Genomic DNA, 22,322 nt, shown 5'->3' with positions numbered 1-22,322 from the left:
CAGGTGTTCCCTCTTTGCTCAAGAAAACCTATATCATCAGGTCTAGCAGTGTAAATTCACAAATGAAGTCATATAAAAGTTCTAGAATTCTTCTACATGGGTAGTAATATAACTATTCCTTGATTATTCCATCCTTAGATCTTGACCTCAGCCAGATAATTTTTGCCTAAACTTGTAGTACGCTTTTTAGACAAGATGGGTGTGCATCAATAGGTAATAGGTCTGCTAAGAGACCTTGCAAGGCTAATTTGCAAAGTAACTTCATGTAATGGTATGTCATCCTTGAGATAATGGGTCGTGTGTTAAATCTCATTGTTGTCGTAATCTTCAGCAAACATGTACACAGCTCCGAGGAGGCCTGAGGTGTGATCTCTGATGTCCAAGAATGTACCTTCCATCTGTCCTCAGGGATTACAGAGTGTGTTCATTTGAAGGATGTTCATGAAGAGCCTGTGACTTGATGCGAACACCCATTTTGGGTGTTGGAGACAAGGCAGACAAGGTCCCCTCTACTCGCGGAATTTATATTTCAAAGAAAAAAATGTTGAATTTAAACAAATAAAAACTAAGAAAGATAAGAAACAAGGTAACGGAGTGGTGAGGCTCTGGAGGACTCTTTTAGATGGGAGGGTCAAGGAAAACCTCTAGGGACAGGGAGGTGACAGCTGAGCTGAGTCTCCAATGGCAAGTGAGGCATCCTTGTGAAGAGCTGGGGTGCCTGGCAGAAGAGGAACAGCAAGTTCAAAGGCCCTGAGGCAGGGGCAGTTTAGATCCTTTGGTGAGAAGAGGTAGAGGGAGGGAGGAAGGACTTTCCCAATGAGGCCATGGCAGGTGGAGCTGTGAACAAGGACACCAAGGCCAGCTTGAAGGGGTAATGTGTTGACAGGGAGTCCTCTGATGGAAGAGGAAGTTGGACATTAAATCAGGCCAAATTTTGGCTAGACTAAGTAGGCAGTGGGGAGCCACTAAAGGTTTTTGAGCAAACGATTGATGTGTGCCAGGCAGTAGTCTGACCAAAATAGACTGTGGAGCAGGGCAGGAAACCACCAAGAGATTAGATAGGTGGCCAGAAGGCCTGGCTTAGGCTAGAAAGTGGGATTAGCATGAAAGGGCCAGCGCAGGAGAGATCCCCAACCTTGTTAACAGTCCACCTCGGCCATGTACCAGTAGAATCCAAAACTCTTTCCTAGTCTGTCTCCACCGTCATGGTACTTTTGGGGAGGGGGGAATGGGAATAACAGAGTAGAACAAATAAGGTGCCGCTGAGAAGGGCCTTCTAAATTTGCATTGTCTTATATGTAGCCACTAGCCACCTATTTAAATTTAAATGATCAAAAGAAAATTTAACAATTCAATTCCTGCATAGAACTCCTAACATTTCCAAGTCTCAGTAGCCATAGGCTATAATTTTGAAGGATGTCAGACATGCCCATCACTGCAGAAGATTCTATTGGACAGCGTGGAGCTGGACCATTAATTTTTCTGATGAACAAATCCTTTATCTTTCTGTAGATCACAAGAAAGTCTCCCACGGTGTTTTATATTACAAACTACCTTCTTGTTGAAATTCCTACTTGTCCGGAACACATCCACTTACGGATCCCAATTAAGTGCTTTGTGGATATTACATTTGGTTTGGCTGTCAAACGCTGTGGGCTTAACAAAGAGTAATAGAAAAATCACCATCCAGAAAGAACAGCATGTTTGAATTGCACGTTTCATACAGGCTGAATAAAATTTCCGCCTGATGTAACTCCTGCAGACTAGACTGTTGTAAAGGAGAGAGAGGAGCACCATCTAAAATATACATTCATCAGAAACACAAGGACAGCGGGGTTCTTCCCCACACGGCTGGTGACAAACTTGAAAACTCTTTTGACTTGCATCCTTTGATGTCATTCTATTCCCCTCTAGTGGAATTAAAGGGTATCTGTCTCTACTCCAGCTTGGTCATACTTGCAAGGGTAGGAACGGACATCTAGAGAGATTACAGATGCAAGACCATTATCGTTTATTTCCATATTGTGACAGCTTGCTTCTTCACATTTTCTTTTTTTCTTATTCTCAGGGGGAAATAATCTTCTACTTTATGTCCATTTGAATTAATTGTACAAAAAAAAAAGTTTAGGCATTTATGCCATGTATCATGATTCATCCTGATCCCAGAATATGCCTTATTGCACAGGGGAAAAGTAAAAACTAAAGGCCAGATGTGTGTTAATAGCGAACGGCACTGAATTTCTGCCTATGTTTTAACACAATTATTTGCCGCACACAGATACATTAGTATATTTGCAGTGATGTTTTTGTTAGTATTTTTTTTTGCTTAAAAAAAGAAAAATGAATTTCAAATGTGCACAGTAGGCTTCTGCTACCCTAAGGGCAAACTTAAAATTTTTCTAAGAGCTGAACCAGTCATGCTAGTTGGGTTAAGACATGAGACTGGAGGTGTCTGAGGCCATCCTGGGCCTTAGACTCCTCCTAACTATTTTCATCATTATTCTTTAGGTTGAATTTTAGGAGCCATTGCTCAGGATACATTTAAAGTCACAGTCGGAGGAAAGTGCGTTGGTGTTGCCTCAGATTGTTTGGAATAAAAGAGAAAAAGAGAGGAAGAAATGTACACAAGACAAACAGTAAAGTTCACAAACTCATCCTATAAAACATGCTTTGGACCTCATTTCTGAGCATCCCTACAATCACCTTTGAGGTTCTCCCCTTGGCAAGCTATGCATTGACACCAGCGCCTAGTCCACCCTTCAAAGCAGTTTTGGAACTCTTTTTGTGGAATGTCCATCAGAGCTGTCATCGTCTGCCATCTGACAATTAATTGCACGAACTCATCCTAGAAAAATTGCCTCACACCCCATTGCTGAATATCGCCATGGTCACCAGAGGGTCAAGGGGAGTACTTCGAAGTTAACCCTAGTGATCTTCAGCAACGGGGTATGCAGCACTTTTTCTAGGACGAGTTCACAAACTTAATTGTCCGACCTGGTAATTTGGTGCTTTCTTGTGCTCTGTGCAAGACCAGACGTAGAGATGCAGGAACAACAATGAGGAAGGGCAGGGCAGAGCTGGTCACAAAAGAGGCAGAGAAGCAGCTCTGAGAGAGGTGATGGAAGCAGGATCCTTTACCCCGTCACGTCTGTGACGCACAACCCAGTGGATCAGAGTTAGAACCGAGCGCCAGCGACACTTACAGCAGGCCAGAGAAGTGGGGTGGGTGGGTGTTTAATTTGTAAGATGCTCTGGTGCTTTACGCCTCTGACCAGCCACCCTTCACTGACAAATGGTTGGAGATTTGCTGTCCATCAAACCTTCACCCTCTCTCAGTTCCCAGTTTTAGAAAAGGATGTCAATAAAGAAAAAAAAACCGAGGCACGAGCAGATTGCTGCAGTGGGAGAGAAGAGAACCGTCCACTGTTTATCTAAGGAGGCTTTGAGTGGTCACGGAACAGATGGGCGAAGCCTAACTCATGGACAAATGCCCAACCCTAAAAAAAAAAAAAAATAAGAGAAACCAAGTGTTAACGTATCACTTTTTAGCTAAGGTATAAAACTGGTTATTTGCAAGCTTACCCAGAAGGCTTGGCAAGCTTGGCTTGATCAAAACAGACCCTGGCCTTAGAAGGATGAGCAGCTTTTAAATAAAATATTTTGTGTTCATCTCTTTGGCTCAAGATTTCCACTTCTGGCTTTTATCCTAAGGAACTGACAAGACATTTGCATAGTGTGTGGTTGTAGATTCTTATGGTAGTGTTGTTGTTATAACAGTGAAAAATTGGAACTCACCTAAATGTTTAGGAACTGGCGATTGATTAAATCAGTTATGGTACATCCATATGAGGATATAGCATTGAGGAATATGTGACATTGGAAGATATTTAAGATGAATGGTTAGGCTGAAAAAAATAGTTAATGTATATAGTTACAGTTAATGACGTTGGAAGATATTTAAGATGAACTGTTAGGTTGGAAAAAAAAAAAAAGCTACAGATCAATCTTTTTCCTCTTCCTTCCGCCCCCAGCCCTTGCATCATTCTAAAATGAAATATACCAAAAATATTAACATAGATATGTTTCATTCTAAGTTTTACTACAGATTTTTTAATTTATAAGAAAATAATACCTAATTATCTTCCAATTTTGATATAGGGAATATTTTACCTATGTAAAAGAACATGTGAGTGAACTACTGAAAATTAATAACAAGTGATTAGAATAATATTTTATCATAAGGTGCACTTTAAAAAAAAAGTTTGTAGTCAAGAAGATCATTAAGGGCAGCGCCTGTAGCTCAAGGAGTAGGGCGCCGGTCCCAAATGCCGGAGGTGCCGGGTTCAAACCCAGCCCCGGCCAAATCCACAAAAAAAAAAAAAAAAAAGGAAGATCATTAAATATCAGGAAATAAACTTCTCTTGACATGGCCAAGAGGGGGTTGCTGCTTGAGAACTATCTTCTGGGACTAATGAGCAATCTGCATAAAGATCAGAGGTCTCTAAAGACAGAATCCTGACCATTTGGACTTTTCAGTCTAGAAAACAATAAAAAGAAAATTGGGTTATACCTTCTGCCACCTCTGTCTGTTTAAACAGATGAACAAATACCAGTTGCTGGGTTATCTCCCAGCGTTATAGTGAGGCATAAGAGTCAGCCTTTTTTTGTTTGTTTTTAGAGAGAGTTTTGCTCTGTAGCCCTGGGTAGAGTGCTGTGGCATCATAGCTCACAGCAACCTCAAATTCTTGAGCTGAAAAGATTCTCTTGCCTCAGCCTCCCGAGTGGCTGGGACTATAGGCGCCCACAACAACACACGGCTATTTTTAGAGATGGAGTCTCACTCTTGCTCAGGCTGGTCTTGAATTCCTGAGTTCAGGTGATCTACCCGCCTTGGCCTCCTAGAGTGCTGGGATTATAGACGTGAGCCACTGTGCCCCGCCAGAGTCACTTCTTGCAAATAATGTTATACTTTCTCAAGTTCGTGACAAAACTAAATGCAGAATCTTAGGCATATTATCCAGCAACTACCAAATATTGGGCTTCAGAATTAGTCCTACATCATATATAATACCAGGCAGGGTACTTCACACAAGATCCTGATGCTGTCTTTACTAAATTGAAAAGAGATGATGAGATCTTGGAAGAATTTTGATAAATAGGTGAAAGAAGCTTCTACTTATCTCTGATTTGTTCACAGAAAATCATATAAAGTTGGCCGTGAATTTTCATAGGAGATGTAGAACCTTGCACAGGACTGGCAGGGGTTCACATACTTAAGATTCTTCTTGTATCCCTAACAATTTTGTTTTGCTTTCAAAGTATGGCACTGGACTTAACCACATCTGTATTTAGCATAAACATGATTTGGTGCTTAAAAATGCTATAAAATTTTAATAGAGGACATATCAGGGCTTGCCTGGGTTAGGAATGGGGAGGATGTGACTCTGATAGGAATAGCACCGGGGTACTTCTTTGTAGAGAAGGAACACTTGTGTCATGACCACAGATGTGACAGAATTTCATAGACTTGTAAACACACACATGCACAATGAGCACAGCAATAGCTGGTGAGAGCCGTAAAAGGTCTGCTGATCGCCTCGCGCCCAGGCCGTTTCCGGGTTTTGATCATGTGCTACGGTTTTGTGAGGTGTTGTCATTGGCGGAAGCTCGGTGAAGAGTACACAGGAACTCTCTGCCTTATTTTACAACTTGTGAGTCTAAGACTATTTCTAAATAAAAACTTTTAAAAAATAGCATTGTTTCTAAATGTGAGATTTTCCTGAAAAGATGATTACTAGTCTCAGGGTTATCGTAAAGCTAGTTGAAGCAGTCAGCACTCCTAATTGAATGGGCAAAGAAATAAAATGTTTGAAAGAGTTTTCCTTCCTTTGAGGAGTCAGTATGACAACAGGAAAAAGAATAATGATTGATCCTTGGAATAAGATTGTGTCTCTGTCCCCTACTATGTGTTCCCTTATCTAGAAGAGGATTATGGAGCCCACCTGCTTCGGTGTGGCTCACAGCCCCTCCCCAGAGGCTGAGCTTCACCCATCCAGACGCAGTCTTGGCCCAGGGGAGTGAAGAACGCTACTTGTGAGAAGCATTAACAGAACGTGTTGTTCAGGTCTACCTCTTCTTTTTCCCCCTCGTGCCATATGATGTGTCTCAAATAGCAGTTGTCCCTTTCCTAAGTCCTGGCACGATTAGACAGGTGTGTCCACTCTGCAGCCACTGACATACAACACGAAGAAGAAATAAACATAGGCCAGTGAGACTTTGGAGTTGTTTGGTACCATTTTGCTGCTAAGCTAAAATTATATCTAAAAGGTAGATGGCTTTATTCAGCATCACCCACTTAAAACCGATTTCAGGTGGGCTCTTAAACCTTCAAGCTTTCAGAGTTTGAAGTTTTAACCCATTTTGTTGTTCTTTACTGAATAATATAAAATGGTAACAAACACTAAACTCTCTGAAGGGCTTTGTAGGTAGCATAACTGTTCAAAACGTCCGTTGCTTCTTCCTGGGGAGGATATTACACTCCGCCTTGTTGACGTCCAGGTGAACGCCCTGTCTTGCTTTGGCCACAAATATGTGACCGGAAATGCTGGTGCCATTTCCAAGTGCAAGACCGAGAGCCATCAAGGATCCTACCATTTCTCTTTTTATTCTTCTGCAAGACTGGCTGTATCCCAGGCCAGGGCTGCTCCATCAGCGAGGCTGCCAAAGTGGAGAGTGAGAAAGAAATTTCTATTGTGTGAAGCCACTGAAAGTTAGAGGTGATTTGTTAACGTAGTATAACCTAGTCTGTCCCAAGTTGGACAGGACCTAAGCCACACTGGGAGTCTTCACCGCCACCGCTGTGTGTACTACCCAGGACATAGTAGCCGCACAATAAATAACTTCTGTGACAAAACGAAGAAATTGATAAATAACTGGGAAACCTTGTTTTTTAATGAAAATATTTAGGCCTTATGATTTAAATATTTGCACATTTTGAACATTAAAAAAACAACAACATTTTTTTTCTGTGTTTATTTTAGAGACAGGGTCTCTTGCCAAGGCCAGAGTGCAGTGTGTATTCGTAAGCACGATCCTAGCATGCTATACCCTGAAACTTTGGCCTTCAGTGATCCTCCTGCCTCGGCCTCCTGAGTTGCTGGGTCTACAGGCAGGGACACCCAGCTTATTCTATTTTGATATCAGAATTTCATATTAAACCATCACACTTTTGGAATTTAAAATCCGTGATTGGTGGGATAAAAATTTGACCTAAATCAGTGTCTGAAGATGGTGACAACACATTAAATATTTTACTCAATAAGAAGGCATTGGTGATAACATAGCTTTTGAAGTGTTAAAATGTATAGATGCCTGTTGGTGCCAAATATCTTTATGGTGCTTTCATATAGACAACTTTTTCCCCCACCAGATTGCTGGAGAAACTGCAGACAAAACCCATTTGTGGTCAGATATACGGAGGCTGTGCCCCAATTCCTCCAGTGTTCACAGGAACCAGCTGAAATAGAGCCAAATTCAGCGAGGGGTCCTGGTAACTTAGATTACATAGATAAAGTATAAAGTCATTTCTCAACTTACATCTTTTCAGATAATGTTAAAATTTTCCTTATACTGTCTTTTCTAAACCTAGTCTGTCCCCATAGAGACATTTTACTTATTTATCTGTCTAAAGAAAAGCTATGTATATATTACTGTTCAGGGAGGAGTATTTTTATTTCTATTTTTCACATAGACATCATTATATTTTATGTTTCATTGTTTGACTTGCTGTTTTCATTAGACAATATATTATGTCTTGGAGATCTGTCCATGTTGTTACAGAAAGATCTAGTTCATTTGATTTAACTGCTAATATATGTACGCTATGTAGTAGAGTACATATATTAGAGTTTAGCCATTGCCTCATTGGTAGAGATTTATCTAGAATTTTTTTTAAGTGTTCTTTGCTTGACAATTAATGATTACAGCATCTCACATAGCTGGGCAAAGGACTCATGAGAATCCTTCCAGCAAAGCCTAATTTGGCAAATTAGTCCAACTGTAAAGATGAATGTTTACATCAGAATAAACTGAGGCTATGTGACAGATCAAAAATTAATTACTGTCACCAGACATGGAAGTTCCTTTACTCTTTCTTAGAACAGGCAGTACCTGGCAAAACCAAAGGCAGAGTCCAGGAGTGGGCCAGGCTGCTCCACCCGGCTGAGTGGGGCTGTGGGAGCCTTGCTTAGCACGTGATATCCAAGGTAATAATTACAGTGATACCCAAGTTACATAAAATCACCCTGATCAGATGGCCTAGATTTGCTAAATATCTCATGTTAACAAAACGTTTAACTGTTTTTTATATCAAGAGTTAAAAAAAATAATAAACCTACTTCCTAGGAAATTTAAGATGACATTAACGATGCTAGCTCTGCCCCCGGAGCAGTGCTTTCTGTTTCGTATGTAGTCAGCATGTGGGTGACATTTAGACCCAAGCTTGGCTTACAAGTACGAATCCTGATAACACATCAGATGGTAAAAGTGGAGAATTTTCCTTGGTATTTAGAGAGAACGTCTTGAGAGACCCACACTGCTACGGGTGCTTGAGGAAGTCATTCCCCAGAGCTTCGCTCAGTTAAAAACAGTATTTTCCAGAAACTCTAAAAGCCTGAACCCCAGTCCTCAGCGACAGACATGTTGGTCCTTTGAGATAAACTGCGGGGCATTTCAGAAGCATTCAGATGTGGGTGGAGAATTCAAGCCAAGATGACCTCTAGCCAAAACCCTGCCATTATTTTACTCATCACATTAAAAGGGCATGTGAAGTGATGTCTGTTCAAGTATAAACATTCTCATCAAAAAACAACATTGGTTGCCTGCCTGGTGTGCAAGAAGCATTAACTCCTCTCGAGCTTTCTCTCTGTGCTTAAAGACGGTGACTGCATACTTACCTAGAATATGCTTCTGGATAAGTATAGATAATGCCTCGAATGCATTGAGGAAAAATTTTAAAGCCCTATCAGCATGAAAATCCTGTGCCATGTAGATCCGTGGGTTAATTTTAACAAGTTGCAAAATGTTGGTGGTAATGATGATGATGATAAAGACTTTGAAAGGTCTTAGTAGAAATGTTTCCAAGGAAGGCTAATTAAGCTGCTATATTATGAAACTAAGAAATGCGAACCAGGCTAGCAGATGCTTTCAATAGAACTTGAATTTTTCATTTGTTGGTTTTTTTTTTTCTAAGAGGTCCAGATTTAGATTTGTGGGTTAGACTTCGTTTGTGCTTATGAAAAGAAATTTACTGAAAACTTTCACTTTTTCTCCCGACTATGTATATGGCAAGAGTGTCTAAGTTATATGTTTCCCCCTTTCATTATAATGTAATGTCAGGCTGGTGACATATGACAGCAGGTTTCACTCTCTACTTAATGAGAGGCTGCCAGTGCCTAGAGAAGTAAAAAGGAAGATTTATGTATATTTCACTAAAAAGGAAGATGTTATTAACTTGCTAGTGGTGACGACGTGGTGTACACCAGCCATTTCTACGTGGCACTGCGTATGGCTGGACTTGCTGTCACATGTGAGATAACTTTATTGAGAACTCTCAGGTGCACAGTAAGAAAAGTGTGCTTTGCTAAAGATTTGTTAATTGCTTTTATATGAATTTATTAAAGGCCTACCATGTATGAGACAAAATGACTTCCGAGGATACAAAGACAGACTTCCGCATTCAGATAGCTTTGCCGTCCCAGAGAATCCTGTTCTTGCCTCTTTCCCCTGTTTGCTTTGGTTTGCAGGAAGCTCAGAGAGAACGTTATGTATGTAAAATCCGGTGAAACCCTAAAACCTGTGGTTTTGTTAACGGTACTGTAGTGTAAAACTTACCACTTTTCCTTGGTGTGGCACGGTCACTAGTTCAGCTGCACTCACTGTCATGTGAGATAAATGATGAAAAAATGGTAAGGGAGGTCAGTGGATAGAATCATAACAGTCATGAGTGGCATGTAAAAGAAGTAAGACGCTCCAGAAAGTCAGATGAAGGAGAGAAATTGTATCTGCTGCTGCCATCTGGAGAGACTTCCTAGGGGAAGAAGGAGCCTTCAAGTGTTGCTTGCTAGGTGTTCCGGCAGGGGGAGTCTTGGCATGTAATGGTCATGGCAGGTCAAGGGAACAGCCACAGGGAAGGCACAGAGGAGAGACCCTGGGGTGCCACGAGGGGCTCACCCAAGTGAGGGACTGGATGTCAAAGTCTATAGATATAAGAAAGAATCCCAAGGCTTCTCGAACCTGAAGACTGTGAGATTTGGACATGAGGACCCCTAAGTTTCAGCGCCTCCTCATGGCCCAGTCCCACTCGGTGTCCCTCCCTGGCCACACAAACCCTGTAGTCATTGTTTGCATGATTCCTTTGGAAAATGTTGTGAAACCTGCTCTCAGGCCAGGGTGGGTGGGGCCTGCCTTGGTGTTCTGTCGTTTGTCTTGTCTTTCCATCCAGGTTACAAGCATCACCTAGGAGCCCCAGTCCTCGCACACCATCCAATCTCCCATGACCCAGGCTAGCACCATCCTGGGGATCAACCCTCAGTCAACCTGCCTCAAATTGATTTTGTTTTGACAAACTGATCAGAAAAGTTTGGAAGTAGCCTATGTTGCCTTTACTTAGGGGAAAGCATCCTAATTTTACCTTGCAGATAAATCTTTTACTCATCTTCCCACGATTCCTTAACTTGAGATCCAGCGGGTTATACATTTAATAAAGAAGTAACAGATGTTCCTTTGGTGCTGTTCTTGTGAGTTAGTGGTATTTAGCGAGCAAATATTACTGTATTCTCTGCTCAGTAAACAGTATATTTAACTCCTCAGTTGTACAATAAAAATACTTGTGTTGGAATCACGCATGTGAAATCTGGTGAAACCCTAAAGCCTGTGGGTTGGTTAACGGTACCATCGCAACATCCAGGTCCTGGTTCTGCGAATGTACCATGGTTATGTAAGATGTATCGCTGGAAAAGAGGCAGGAAGACTGTGCAGGAACAGCCTGTACTATTTCTGCGAATTCTCGTGAGTCTTAAATTATTTCAAATTAAAAAGTTTCTTTTTAAGCAAGTGGAACCAAAGAGACAATCTAGTCCAGTTGCTTTCCACTTTATTTTAGCAGCCGGCTCCCTCTTTTGCCCCCCTCCCCTGCAGCCCCTGGCACCTCCCGACAACCGCAGGGCTCTGTGAAGTCCCTTTCTGAAAAAGCTGATCCAAGCCAACACCTGCAGTTCTAGATGAGGAAATCAGGGCCCAAAGAAGTAAAACGCATCCCTGTTTAATGGCTATTAATAGAAACACAGAGAGCCCATGGAGGTTTTAGGAGGAGTTGCTCTCAGCAAATCCTGAGTCACGGCTCCTCAGCCAACACTGTGGCTCTGTCTGTCAGACTAGGTGAGATTAATTAGACTGGAGACGAGTTTCCGTGCTCCTGTACTCCCATCTTTACAGTGCAGACAGTGCAGGGATGGTTTGGGGTTGACAGTTTCCCAAGACACCGCCCGTCTTGAGAGTCCGTCCAGGGAGTGCAGAGGACGGGGCTTCGTGGAGGAAAGCCCTGCCTTCTGCCCGCTAAGCCTGTCAGTGACCTGCTCCTTCCCAGTCAGTTCAAGTCTCTGAAGCACTGTGGGGAAGCTTTGGGTACCTTGAACTTTACTTCCAAGGATAACAGAATAACAACAATGTCTTATTTTTGCCGAGGGACTTTCAGGCTACAAAACCTTTCTCATATGCTCACTGAGTTGAGCCTCATTCCCAACCCATAACATAGGCCAGTTTATTTCTGCCTTATAAATATGTGATATGACTTTTCCAAGGTCACAGAGTCTGTGTCAGGGCCAGGTCAGAATGCAGGTCTCACAGATCCTGGGAAGCACTCCTTTCGCAAGAAACTCTCTTGTTCTAAACAGAGATTTATTGTAAAGCATTTCCACAGACCTGACAATCAGCAAAATAGGCAGCGGTATTGTTATTTATTATTGTCAGTGCTTTTGTAATTCAAAGGCAGGATCCTTATCCACGTATGATTTTGGGGTATGAAGACTCTAAGGCTTGGTGGCTCTCCAGACTTACACAGGAAGTGCAAGTGATGGTTTTCTCTGCCTACACCTCTAAATGGTTAGAGCCCAAAGTTGCCATATGGCCACTGCATGAGTAAGACAGGTTTTCCTGAAAAGTGAAGTTGCAGTTGCCCGTGCATCCTGTCAGTAGAGATCTATGTGACAAACAACTGGCCTGACAGCCTCCCTGGGGCCACCTGACCTGTGCACCACACTCCAGGGGGCTCTGGGCGAGCTGCCATTCTTTATTTACTTAGAGGAAGTTGTGCGTATCTAGTTTCTGCAGGGAAAATCGGTTGTTTCCTTTCCCCTAGCATGTTCTTTGCCCTCCACCTTGCAGGACACAACATTTCCTGTCAGTGTGAGTCCTTTTAATTGGTGCCGACACCCAGCTGCTCCCTCGCCTGACACCCAGGATGTTGGGGACATTGGTGGACCTCTTTCCTAGTGGCTGCCTCACATCAGACCATGGTCATAGCTACTACAGTCTATGGAAAAAACACTCACTCAAGGAAGATGTTGATTAGCCACACCCCAAGAGAGACATTTAGGAGGTAAACTAGTGACCTGTCATGGATTCACTTAGTGCCCATGAGGTTTTTGCCAATAGCTGTTGAATGACCTTCTGAAGCAGTGGTTCCCAGTCCTTGGTGTACTGCCAACATTAGCACGACCCAACAGGAGTCTGAGCCTGTTAAAACACAGGCTGTGAGGTCCCTCCTGCCCCAGAGTTTCTGATTCAGTTGGTCTGGGAAAGGACTAAATAATTTGCATTTCCAGCTCATTCCAGGCACCGTACTCATGGGATGAGAATCCTCCAATCTTGGTGAAATCCCAAGTCTGACACTCATCAGCCACGCGACTTTAGGAAAGTCATTAACATCTCGTAAAATGAGAATAATAACTATACAATGAAAGAATAGAAATACTTCTATCAAATTTAGGTAGTGCATACATAAGTGTTTGGCTTACTCTTCTCTAATATGCTTTACTAGTCTGCATAATAGAAATATTTCATCATTTCAAATCTGTGTTTTTAGGAAGTAATCACAATAACTCATTCACATGTGCCTTAGGTTTTAGGTCCCCAAATCAATCAAAAAGGTGAATTATAACGTCAAAATCACCTTTGGAATTCCTTTAAATCCCCAGCACCTGGGCCCTTAGAAAGTCAGAAGCCAAGAACATCCTTCTTTGTGCCTCTCGGTGTTCGCTCAGGCCCCTAAAGCAGCAGTTCTCAACCCAGGGGTCGCCACCCCTTTGTAACAATGAAAATACATCGCAGCACTAGGAAGGTTGAGAACTACTGTTCTAAAGGGTGGCTCACACCTAATATTTCTAACATGGAGCTTTGGCTCTCCAGCCCTTCCCTGAACCCTGTTCCTCTGAGGTCTTTTCTGATTCAGCTGGTGGCAACTCTGTGTTGACAGGTGCACAGACCACAAAGCCTGATTTGGGAGGAAGTGTTTACTAGGGATGGGTCCTCATATGTACTTGTTGAATATGAAATGGCTTATAGCTCCCGTAGAGTGTAAAGACCTTTCAGCTATCTCCCTGCCTGTGCATGTTAGATAACGGGGGTCACAGATGCACAGGAGCCCATCTGCTCTTTCTACAAGGCACCTACCCTGCATGAGCCATTCTTCTAAGCATTTTACAAAGGTTCACTCGGTTTTGTACTCATAACGACCACATAAGACAGGTGCCATGAATTCCTCTGTGTACAGATGAGGCAGAAAGAATAAATAATTTGTCCAGTGTCATGCTTCTGGGAAGTAGCAGAACTGGAATCTGAACCAGTCAGTCACTCCAGAGTCTTGTGCTGTAGAACTACCATGGTCTGCTGCATACAATTGTTACTTCTCTATCCAAAAATCTGTGAAAACAACTTTACGTTAAAAAAAAGTAGTCAGTTCCACCTTTGGTACTTTGTGTGGGGTGCGTGAAAGTCATGGGATTGCAGTGGGGCTGAGGGAAGCCTTTTCAGTTTTCTTCTGACTGTGCCAGTTTCCCTATGCAAATGCATGTCCTGCTTCCATGATAGTGCAGAAGCAGGAAGATGTGCCTGTTAGGTTGGGGATATATCTGGTTTCACAGCATATTGTATTTCTGTAAATCTTGCTCCTGAAGGAGCCAGATTCAGGGTCATTCAGTTCAGCTTCACAAACACAACCTGATCTTGTGCCTACTCTGTACCACAGCCTGCACTAGGCACTGGAGAGATACCCCCAAGGTCTCCACTACCTGGGCCATGGGCCAGTCCCAGTCTGCGGCCTGCTGGTAACTGGGCTGCACAGCAGGAGGTGACTGGCAGGTGGATGAGAGAAGCTGCCTCTGTATTACAGCTGCTCCCCATCACGCGCATCCCCGCCCAAGCTGCAGCGCCTGTCACGTCAGCAGCAGCCTTAGACTCTCATAGGAGCCTGAAGCCCACTGTAAACTCTGGATGGGAAGGATCTAGACTGTGTGCTCCTCATGGGAATCTAATGCCTGATGATCTGAGGTGGAAGATGCAATGTACTTGAGTCATCCCCAAACCATCCTCCCTGGCCCCAGTCTGTGGAAAATTTATCTTCTTTAAAACTAGTCCCTCACTGGTTTAAAACACTGTCCTTGCCCCTAAGGGCTCTGATGGCTATGGATCCAGAAGCGATCATTTCGGTGGGAACCCTGATATGTGCCAATTACACCCCGTAAAAAGAGTAAACATGGGTGTCTGTTACATCAAGACTTGAGGTGGCAGAAAGTCACCTCCACCCGTTGTATTGTTTGACTCTAGTCTGGTGTGACTGAGCCTTGACACGCGATGAGCCTTGGCTGGAATGGGCATTGTGCTTCTTCTCTTCACAGGACCCCAGGAGCAAGCACAAGTTCAAAATCCACACTTACGGGAGCCCCACCTTCTGCGATCACTGTGGGTCACTGCTGTACGGACTTATCCATCAAGGGATGAAATGTGACAGTAAGTAAGTTTTCTTTTCCAGTTCACAGTGAGGTTCTGCCCCTCCTGCTCAGGGTTTTCTGAGCACCGAGGAAGCTTCAGTAACTTTTCAACACCCACTCATCAATAGAATTAGTTCAGACTGATGGGCAGCACCTGTGGCTCAAGGAGTAGGGCGCTGGTCCCATATGCCAGAGGTGGCGGGTTCAAACCCAGCCCCGGCCAAAAACCACAAAAAAAAAAAAAAAAAAAGAGTTCAGACTGAAAAAGTATAGAACCTTCCACTATCAAAGTTCTGGTTTATTGAACTACTTCATTGCCTAGTTACAAACAACAACCAAAAAAACCACTCACTTCATAAATGAAGTTGGTGGGCACTATCACATTTTATTTTGAAGTGGAAGAAGTCTTTAATCACTCTAAACTGCAGGCTAGTCAAACCCCAAAGAAGACTCCCCACCTCCGGATTCCACATTTGGTTAGGCTTCAAAATAAGCTAAGCAACTGTAGTCATTATCTTCCTATGTCTCTAATTAGTGGGTGGACTGTGGAAAAATCCAGCAGGATAGCCTTAAAATTAAAACCGAAATGAACACAAAAACCAGGTTCACCCTGAGTGTTTACAGACAGATCGAATTTATGTCCAGTTCCCGGTGAAGTCATCAAGGAACGCTGACAGGGAAGACATCAGCCTCTTCCATTCTCCTGATTTGTTCTGTGTGTCAGGAGGGAAGGAAAGAAAACAACTAAGGAAACTCTTTGCTTCCATAATTTTTTTTTTTTGAGGCAGAGTCTCACTATGTTGCCCTCAGTAGAGTGCCGTGGTGTCACAGCAATCTCACACTCTTGGGCTTAAGCGATTCTCTTGCCTCAGCCTCCCAAGTAGCTGGGACTACAGACATCCAGCTGTTTTTTGGTTGGCAGGCCCAGGCTGGGCTCGAACCTGCCCGCTCCGGTGTATGTGGCTGGCACTCTAGCTGCTTGAGCTACCCGCGCCGAGCCATGCTTCCATAATTCTTAAGTTACAGGATTCCCCAGGCTGTTTGTTTAAATAAAAGTTTATGCTGTTAGGACATGCAGAGGTAATTACCGAGCCTGTTTTTAGAGTAGACAGGGAAGCATTTGGAAATGCGTGTATATTGCTGTTCATGAATGACTGCTGTGTATCATGGCTTCGTATCTGTATGGAGCAAACACAGTCTATAAAAATCAATGTATTTGAACATTAAAGCTTAGGTAGAGAGTTTGTCAGAATGCAGGGATTCTTCACCTCACACAGGTGTGCAGTTTAACAACTTAACCTTTGTCATCATCCAGGCCGGTGGCCTTCTGGGCTTCAGGACACCTTAAGGTTCCAAAGACATGGTTTTCAGGGGCTCTGCCAGGGTTAATTCTAAGTGCATTTGTAAATGTACTTCTAAATATTTGAAAACTTGGAACAGATGTGTTACATACTCAACACCTATGGAGTTAGAGAGGGCACCAGGAAGCCCACTCTGCAGAACATGGAATCCGGTTTCTCTTGCCACATCCACTTAACTGAAGAGGCTTGCTGGTAAAGACTGTACCTGTTTGCATATCTTCTGTATGAGTCAGGATTTTTGGACACTGTACATTTTTAACAAAATCCAGAAATAAACGAGGCATGGAGGCGGGTCTGAGACAACAGCTAGCATCCCTAGCAGCTGGTTCCAGAGTTCTGTTTGGATCAGGGGGCTTTACTGGTGAGCCTTGAATGTGTGATAACTAAATGGTATGAATTTTAATGTATTAACTAAGTTCATGCCAGTAAAGCAACATTCGTCTGGTTTATATATTAGGATTCTGCTTTAGATTTTGTTTAAAAAACAGGTTCCATTCCAAAAAAAATTTTTGAAAACCACTGACCTGAACCAGTGCTGTTTTGTTTTGTTCTGAACTCTTCTTTGGAGTCACGGGGCTTCTAGGGCCATTGCCCCTGTTCCTGCCTTGCAGGAAAAGGAAGACCAGCAGATGAGTGGCAGGATCCCAGCCCCTTCCTAAACTTCCAGGGAGAAGCCTCCTCTGCCTGGGCCCTTACACAGTTATCGTAGTCCTATATATAATTATGTTTGGCAGTGGGGGCGAGGGGTATTAGCAACAGCTTGTGTAGACCAGCCTCTTTGTCTATAGTGTAGGAAATTGAGTCAGAGAAGAGAGCAAATGAGCTTCCCAAGACGTAAATGCCAGTGAACAGTAGATCTGGGACCGGACCCCAACCCAGCAGACTGTCACTACTCACCTCCCTGTCCCCCATGATCTGTGTAGGATTCTGCTTTAGAATCCTTCCAGAGGCTCTGGCATTTCTTTCCCTTAAATTGCAAATTCTGCTCAAACACGTAAACGTATGACTTGGTTAACGTCAGCTGTATGCATAGCACAACTTTTCAGGAGCCTTCCTTCGGCTACATGAAGGTACAGGATTTTGAACAAATTCACTTGAGAAACAGGAACCCCGCAGAATCCATGTCTGTGAATCGGCCCATTGTTTTTTCCTTACTGTGTCAGTTTATCCTGCTTTCAGCATTTAATCCTGACAAATATACATTATTCATGGTGTTTTTTGCAATTTGCCTGGCCATGTTAAAAGGAAACACAGTGAAGTGGGCAGGAAGGCTGCACCTGGAAGGCTGCAGAATAATATTAGCATCCCGGCTAGGATTTAGGAGGATTCCAGCCGCCATCCTTCATTCTAGAAGCTTCAAGGTACAAGGACGCAAGAGCTGGAACCCCTACACAGAGTCTTCTGTTTCTGTTCAGTGCACAGGCTTCTTTTCAGGGTTTTCTTGGTTCGTCGCAATAAGACTGATCTTTTTTTAATCCTCCCCCATCTCGCCCATGTAATGTCAGCTGTAAGGAATGGCTTATCATGCCCGGCATGTATTTGTTTTACTCAGAGTAATATTTAAATATTTGAAGACAGGTTTAAAATATCAAACACAAGCTCTTTGGAAAGAAAAAAAACAAAGGCAACATTCTTAAACCTTCTTGAAAATACAGGGTTCGTCGAGGAAAGGAGAATTTCATGGCTTTCCTATCCTCTACCCACAGATTTTTTTATATTCTTTTCTCAGTGGTGATCTCAGAAAGGCACAAGGAATTCTTTGGCAGGAAGTATCCTTTGTTTTAAAGTTTTCATATGATGTGTGTAAAATATTAATGAGTCAGAGCTTTGCACACAGTTACCTGTGTGAATTTTGTATACTGTTTTCATATTTGAAACAGTCACTGAAGGCCAAGCCAGGGTATTTTGGTATTTTGTATTTCGGTTAAGACCGAACAAATATGGTATGGGTATTTTAAGGATACTGTCACTCACACCAAGCCTATGCTGTGGGGACATCTGCTAACAGTTCTTTATGTCACCAAAAACATTGTAACAAAGTATTGAGTTAGGGGATAAGTCGTTTTCACTTCTGCTCACACACCAAAACACTGAGGGAGTGACGGCTAGAGCCCATATGCTTGTCCTCACCCTTCGCTTTCTCAATTCACAGCCTGCGACATGAATGTTCACAAGCAGTGCGTGATCAACGTCCCCAGCCTCTGTGGAATGGACCACACAGAGAAGAGGGGGCGGATCTACCTGAAGGCCGAGGTCGCTGATGAGAAGCTGCACGTCACGGGTGAGGCACGCTGGCATGGGAACAGCGTGTGGGCAGGCCCCCGGTGAGGGCCTCACTGGGGCAGGGTGGGACGGAGCTGGGCTGGCCGCCTGAGGCTCTGGCAGAATCCTCACTGCCTCCGAGGTCAGTGAGTGCACATTGAAGTTCCTCCCAGGAGACTGGTTTGTACATCTGAACTTCCAAATATTCAACATCATGCAAAGTCGCAGCCGCCCTGTGGATTGGGCTATTTTGACACATGGATAGTGTGTTTCCCTCCCAGTGACGGGGGACAGGGAAGCCAATTAATCAAAGTGCTTTTGGAGAGAGCAGAACTGGGGCAGCAGGAGGCAGATGGATGGATGTTCCAGGTGTTAAATGGCCTTGGGCTTCCACCCCTCCATAGCAACAGCTGTGAGTGCTGTGCTTCACCATGGTAGCCATGGTGCAGGAACGTCACATAGATAAATTGTTCAGTCCTCATGACTGTTATGGAAAGTGAAGATTATTAGCCTAATTTTCCAGAAGAGGAAATTGAGGTACAGGGAGATAGGTGACTTGCAATGTTGCAGTCATTAAGTGAGGAGCCAGGATGGGAACTGAGGCATTTGACTCCAGAATCTGTGCTTGTAATGGTCACACCTCTTACAAACTGCAGCCAGGGGGACCGGAATTCCCTCCTGGGGGCTGGGCATGGGCAGGCTTGGCCGTAGCATAGCTTTCCCACCAAACCCAGATCGGGAGCATCAACATGCGCGGTGACATCATCTTGGAGGCATCTTGTCCCGGCCGTCCTGTGTCCTCCAGATGACCTGCCCCTCTGCCGTCCCCCACTCCGTGCAGAGTTACTCTCAGGCATCAGCCTGCTTCCTCGCTCTCAGGGCTCCCTCAGGGACCGACCGCATACCATGCTCTTTCTTTGACAGGGGCATTCAGTTTCATCCATATGTATAGGAATTTGAAGCTTTCACAAACTTGGAGAGAATGACTTTAATGTTATTTATTGTAAATAACAGAAGATACAATAGAAGAAAGCAGGCGATGCCTGTGGCTCAGTGGGTAGAGCACCGGCCCCATATACCGAGGGTGGAGGGTTCAAACCCGGCCCCCATCAAACTGCAACCAAAAAATAGCCGGGCGTTGTGGCAGACGCCTGTAGTCCCAGCTACTCGGGAGGCTGAGGTAAGAGAATCGCCTAAGCCCAGGAGTTGGAGGTTGCTGTGCGCTGTGTGACACCACAGTACTCTGCCAAGGGTGACAAAGTGAGACTCTGTCTCTACAAAAAAAAAAAAAAAATAGAAAAGGTGGGAAGGGTCTAAGAAAAAAGGGGGGAGGGTAGAGTTCGAGAGACACTTATTTTGGAAACATTTTTATTTTTTCCCCTTTGAACAATGAGCAAATGTTCTTCCCAAGGCTGTCCTCTCAGGTAAGAATTCAGGGAAATCCCAACGAGGGTCCTGAGATGGCTAGGAGAGGGTGAGCCACTTAGCCTCTGGATAACCTTATGAAACAACCAACTAAGCCAATGGTCAAGAGGGAACTTGGGAATGGAATCCATATCATAAACCAGAATCCCTTCCGATTTTTTGTGTTTTAGAGAAGTTCCTTTATGTTCTCAAGACCCTGCTGGTTGCACCCTTACGTGTGAGGCTGTGGCCCCTCCCACATTTCCCTTTAATGGGGCTGATGCTGTGTGAAGTCCATGGTGCCCTTGTCTCTGCTGATAGCCAGGCCCACTCTGCCCAGAGGAAGTGGAGGGGTCCTGTACTTGGCCATGAAAATGTTTGTAACATGACAGCCTCACTCTTGTTTCTCTCTTTTCTACTAAGGCTCCTGCATTGTCAAAACCATTTAGTGGGAGCTGGGAGCATGCAGTTTAGGAGAAAATTAACATAAAACATAATCTTAATAGGTGGCAAGGGATTGAAATAGAATGCCTATTGGCTAAACATTTTGGTGCTTTTTGCTACTTTTCCCTTTATTTCTAAAGCTACCACTGTTGGCAGTAGACTAGCTATCATAGGTGAATAGTCACAGTTTAATTATGAGGCTTGCATGTGGCACCTGACGGCTCACTATAAGGTAAGAATGCCTGGACAGAGTTATTAAACGTTTAGCTGGCATTCATTGCAGCCCGGTGTAATGCATAGCACACACTGTGCATGCTGGACTTGCCCCATACCTTCCTCTGTAATAAAAGCAGTGACCATATGGTGCTGCCTGAGTCTTCTGGTCTCTTCTGAAAGCCCCGCAAGCCTTGCGGATATAAAGCTGCACAGAGGGGCACAGAAGCCCTAGCTGGCGGCTCATGCTACACAGGCAGAAGAGAAAGGCCGGGTCCCATCATGTGAGAGTTCACACCAGGCTAATCGCTCCACCATTGCCAAGACTTGAACTTGACTCAAATTGCAGAATCATCTTAAGGGACAGTACCTTTTCACTGAGTTGGATGTGCACTTTTCCCAGGTGGAAACCAACCAAGTGTAACTTACAGCAAGCAACTTGGTCTCTTGAGAATCAGCTTAAAAAATTTTTATAGACATACAGCTCTACCCCAGGAATGTGAATACAGCAATAGTTTAATAATAAAAGTGCCTTATTCTATTTAGGCTGCTATAACAAATTATCTTAGAGTGGATAGTGTATAAATAATAGGCGATTTCTCATAGTTCTGGAGGCTGGAAGGTTCAGGATCAAGGCGCCTGCCCAGCCAGTGTGCACCGAAGGCTGCTTTCTGCTCAGAGATGTCTCTTTGCATCCTCGAATGGTAGAAAGAGCAAATTATGTTGGCATAATCTCTCTTATCAGGGCACTCATCCTGCTCTCCAGGGCAAAGCCCTTGTCACTTAATCATTTCCCAGAGACCCTCCTCTCAATACTGTCACCTCAGGGATCCAGTTTTCAACGTATGAATTATAAAGTGTAGCAAATACTAGCAGTAGCCTCCGCTAACAGTTGCTTTCCACAAAAGGTCCCCTTTCTCAGTACTCTGTATAGCTAACTTATTTACGTCTGTGAGCACATTTACTTTATTATTAAGAAAATGAGGCACAAAGAAGTAACTCATGCAATACCACGCAGATGGTAAATTTGATGGTTAAATATTTAAATGGTGGAAGTAGAAGCTATTTCAATAACAGTAACAAGAATGGGAGTCTGGGCTCGGCGTCCATCGCACAATGGTTATGGCACCGGCCACATACACCAGGGTTGAAGGGTTTGAACCCGGCCCAGGCCCCCTAAACAACAATGACAGCTGCAACAACAACAACAAAAAAAAAATTGCCAGGCATTGTAGTGGGTGCCTGTAGTCCCAGCTACTTGGGAGGCTGAGGCAAGAGAATCTCTTAAGCCCAAGAGTTGGTGATTGCTGTGAGCTATTACGTCTCGGCACTCTACCCAGAGCGATGTAGTGTGACTCTGTCTCAAAAAAAAAAAAAAGAATGAGAGTCTGCTTTTAAAATAGTTACATGTGTGAAGAGAATCCAATCCTAGGTATAGAAGGGTATAGAAACTCAAGGAAATAACTAGTAATCATATTTTTTAAACTTTTAAGGTTAATTTAAGATTTTTCAGAAAATTTGCAAAAGAAGTACAGAGTTCCCAGACACACGTCACTAGGAGACCCCCATGTCAACATCCTCGTATGACCAGAGT

The 22,322-nt window shown here is 43.6% G+C and overlaps 1 protein-coding gene across 2 annotated transcripts in view; it reads left to right on the top strand.

The window, feature by feature from the left end:
• The window catches only part of PRKCA (protein kinase C alpha), a 414,550-nt gene that overhangs the window by 269,748 nt on the left and 122,480 nt on the right, over positions 1-22,322 (top strand). For both annotated transcript variants that reach the window (XM_053568365.1, XM_053568364.1), the window contains exons 4-5: positions 14,952-15,063; positions 18,558-18,686. In XM_053568365.1, coding sequence (XP_053424340.1) covers positions 14,952-15,063; positions 18,558-18,686 — 241 coding nt within the window. The remainder of the gene's footprint in view (positions 1-14,951; positions 15,064-18,557; positions 18,687-22,322) is intronic.

The sequence above is a fragment of the Nycticebus coucang genome, chromosome 18 (genome assembly GCF_027406575.1).
Source record: "Nycticebus coucang isolate mNycCou1 chromosome 18, mNycCou1.pri, whole genome shotgun sequence".
NCBI lineage: Eukaryota > Metazoa > Chordata > Mammalia > Primates > Lorisidae > Nycticebus > Nycticebus coucang.
The sequence above is the reverse complement of the archived record's forward strand: the minus strand, read 5'-3'. Positions and strand labels throughout refer to the sequence as shown.